Source organism: Aplysia californica, unplaced genomic scaffold, assembly GCF_000002075.1.
Source record: "Aplysia californica isolate F4 #8 unplaced genomic scaffold, AplCal3.0 scaffold00572, whole genome shotgun sequence".
NCBI classification, from domain to species: Eukaryota; Metazoa; Mollusca; class Gastropoda; order Aplysiida; family Aplysiidae; genus Aplysia; species Aplysia californica.
Genome location: NW_004797842.1, coordinates 302699 through 304879, shown reverse-complemented (window position 1 = coordinate 304879; position 2181 = coordinate 302699). Strand labels below are relative to the sequence as shown.

General features: G+C 48.3%; 1 protein-coding gene across 1 annotated transcript in view; it reads right to left on the bottom strand.

Moving 5' to 3' along the window:
- Positions 1–14: 14 nt before the first annotated feature.
- Positions 15–2181, bottom strand: part of LOC118478453 — an 8211-nt gene continuing 6044 nt past the window's right edge. The window contains exon 2 of the mRNA XM_035972067.1: positions 15–943. Coding sequence (XP_035827960.1) covers positions 499–943 — 445 coding nt within the window. The 3' untranslated portion in view covers positions 15–498. The remainder of the gene's footprint in view (positions 944–2181) is intronic.

The following is a 2181-nucleotide window of genomic DNA, read 5'->3' as shown; positions in this document are numbered from 1 at the left end:
GGAGGTGGTGACGGAACGGCGACTGGCTCACTCTGTTTGCCCTCATAACACGTCTTTGATTACCTGTGCTGTCCGCACACTAAGCACGTCTTTGATGGCCTCACTGTGTTCGCACACTAAGCACGTCTCTGATGGCCTCACTGTGTTCGCACACTAAGCACGTCTCTGATGGCCTCACTGTGTTCGCACACTAAGCACGTCTCTGATGGCCTGTGCTGTTCGCTCTCATAACACGTCTCTGATGGCCTGTGCTGTTCGCTCTCATAACACGTCTCTGATGGCACGTGCTGTTCGCACACATAGCACGTCTCTGATGGCCTCACTGTGTTCGCACACTTAGCACGTCTCTGATGGCCTCACTGTGTTCGCACACTTAGCACGTCTCTGATGGCCTGTGAGGCAAACGGGGCTGAACAGTTTGTTGTCTGAGCGACCAGGACGGACGTCTGGCCCTGAATGTCTGACCCTCTTCGTCCACTACCGTCACCCCGTGCGGGGTCAAGGTGAGCCGGGAAAGGTCAGAGAACTGTGTGCGTGGTCAGAACGTTTCTCGCCCGCCTCGTTCTCACCCCGTCCTTGACCCGAGTGTGTAGTAGAGCCCGCCCCCGCGCCTGTGTTCGTAGACGGGACGACCAGCTGTGTATGGGCGGGGGGCGCTGAGGTGTTGTACCCAGACAGCGGGTCCCTGAGGTCGCCCAGGTGTATGTTGGATCTGACGTCATCGTTGTTCCCGCCACCCAGACCCGGACCCCGGTCAGAGAAGTTGTTGTATCTCTGCCGCTCTGTGAGGAAGTGTTGGTGACCTTCGATCTTTGTGCCCAGGTATGTGTAGAGGGTCGACAGGTCGAGCATGACGATACAGCCGAAGACAAGGCTGAGGAACGCCACGCCTACAATCCCGATGCTTTTGGCGGAGGTTCGCGGGTCGTAGGCGCTCTCCAACCTGGCAGACAAAACACAATCATGTATCATGACGCGCTGGAATCACGTGCTCGCCAATTTTGGGGCACATGGAGTAGTCGTGTAATCCTAAAGCCTGTTTGTTTACCTTGCTTTGGGTGTAAAAAATGTACCTCTATCATGAGCAAAACTTGAGATATTTACGATTGAAGGAAGTGAGTGTCGCTTGGTGTCAGAAGTACAATTATCGAGAAAGTGGCCGCCAAAGTTTGGTGACTTCCAGAGCTGTAGTTTTTTTTCGAAAGCACAACATACTTTACATTTTTGGGGTACATTTGCACAATGTTTGCCAGTAAAATACATGCTGTAGTATATCTTCCAAAGCAATAGAAAAAATATATTTGAAAATTGTCAAACAGGCATAACACATTAAATGTTGACTTTTTTTCCATTTCATTAGTTTGACGAGCGTCTGATTTCACCACGGTGTCTCACACATACCAGCTAGCATAGTGTACATTTGATTTTTGTTTTAGTAGAGGTTTTACGGCGCTTGCAACTGCATAAGGTCATATGAGCACCAAGGGGTGGATGTCAACAGAGAAGTCCTTACAGGGAATCCGACTTACTCTGCTCACCTCTCTCGCTCCAACAGCACAAAGTCTGCTTCGACTATCAAGGCACCCCGGAAATAGCGGGTCACAAGAGAGTGACAAACATACAAAAGAAGTAAAGGAAAATGACGATAGTAAGGATTAGGAAAGAAAAAGCAGCAGTCCCCTGTTGTAGTTCGGGCACAGTTTTGAGCATGACATTGTTAGATCAGCCCATTTACAATTCTACTGTGCATTAGAACGAGAAATGTCCTCCCTTTGGGAATGGCATAAAGACACTTCAGTCAGTGGCACCGCCCCGGGGGTGGTACATTTGACACAAGTGGAGAGCCATGAAGTTATAAAATACAGACTTCAATATAAGTGTAGACCACCTTGACAGACAGCCCTGATTTAAAAAAAAATTAATTCGATAAAAAAAGACAGCAAGGAATGTCTCCAATTTCTTTGCTCTGAAAGTGTTTATGGGTTACCAATGCCTACTGCAAAGCTTCCTAAAGTGACAAAACCACCAGGTGCAGCACGGAAATCCTCGGGGAATCTTAGACAAATTTGCAAGTGGTCCTTAACTTATGTTGAAGTCTGTACAAAAGCTTTCCATAAATAGAAATTATGGTCACTTTTCATGAACTTGCCGGCCGAGACAGTAATTATGCACACATTTCCG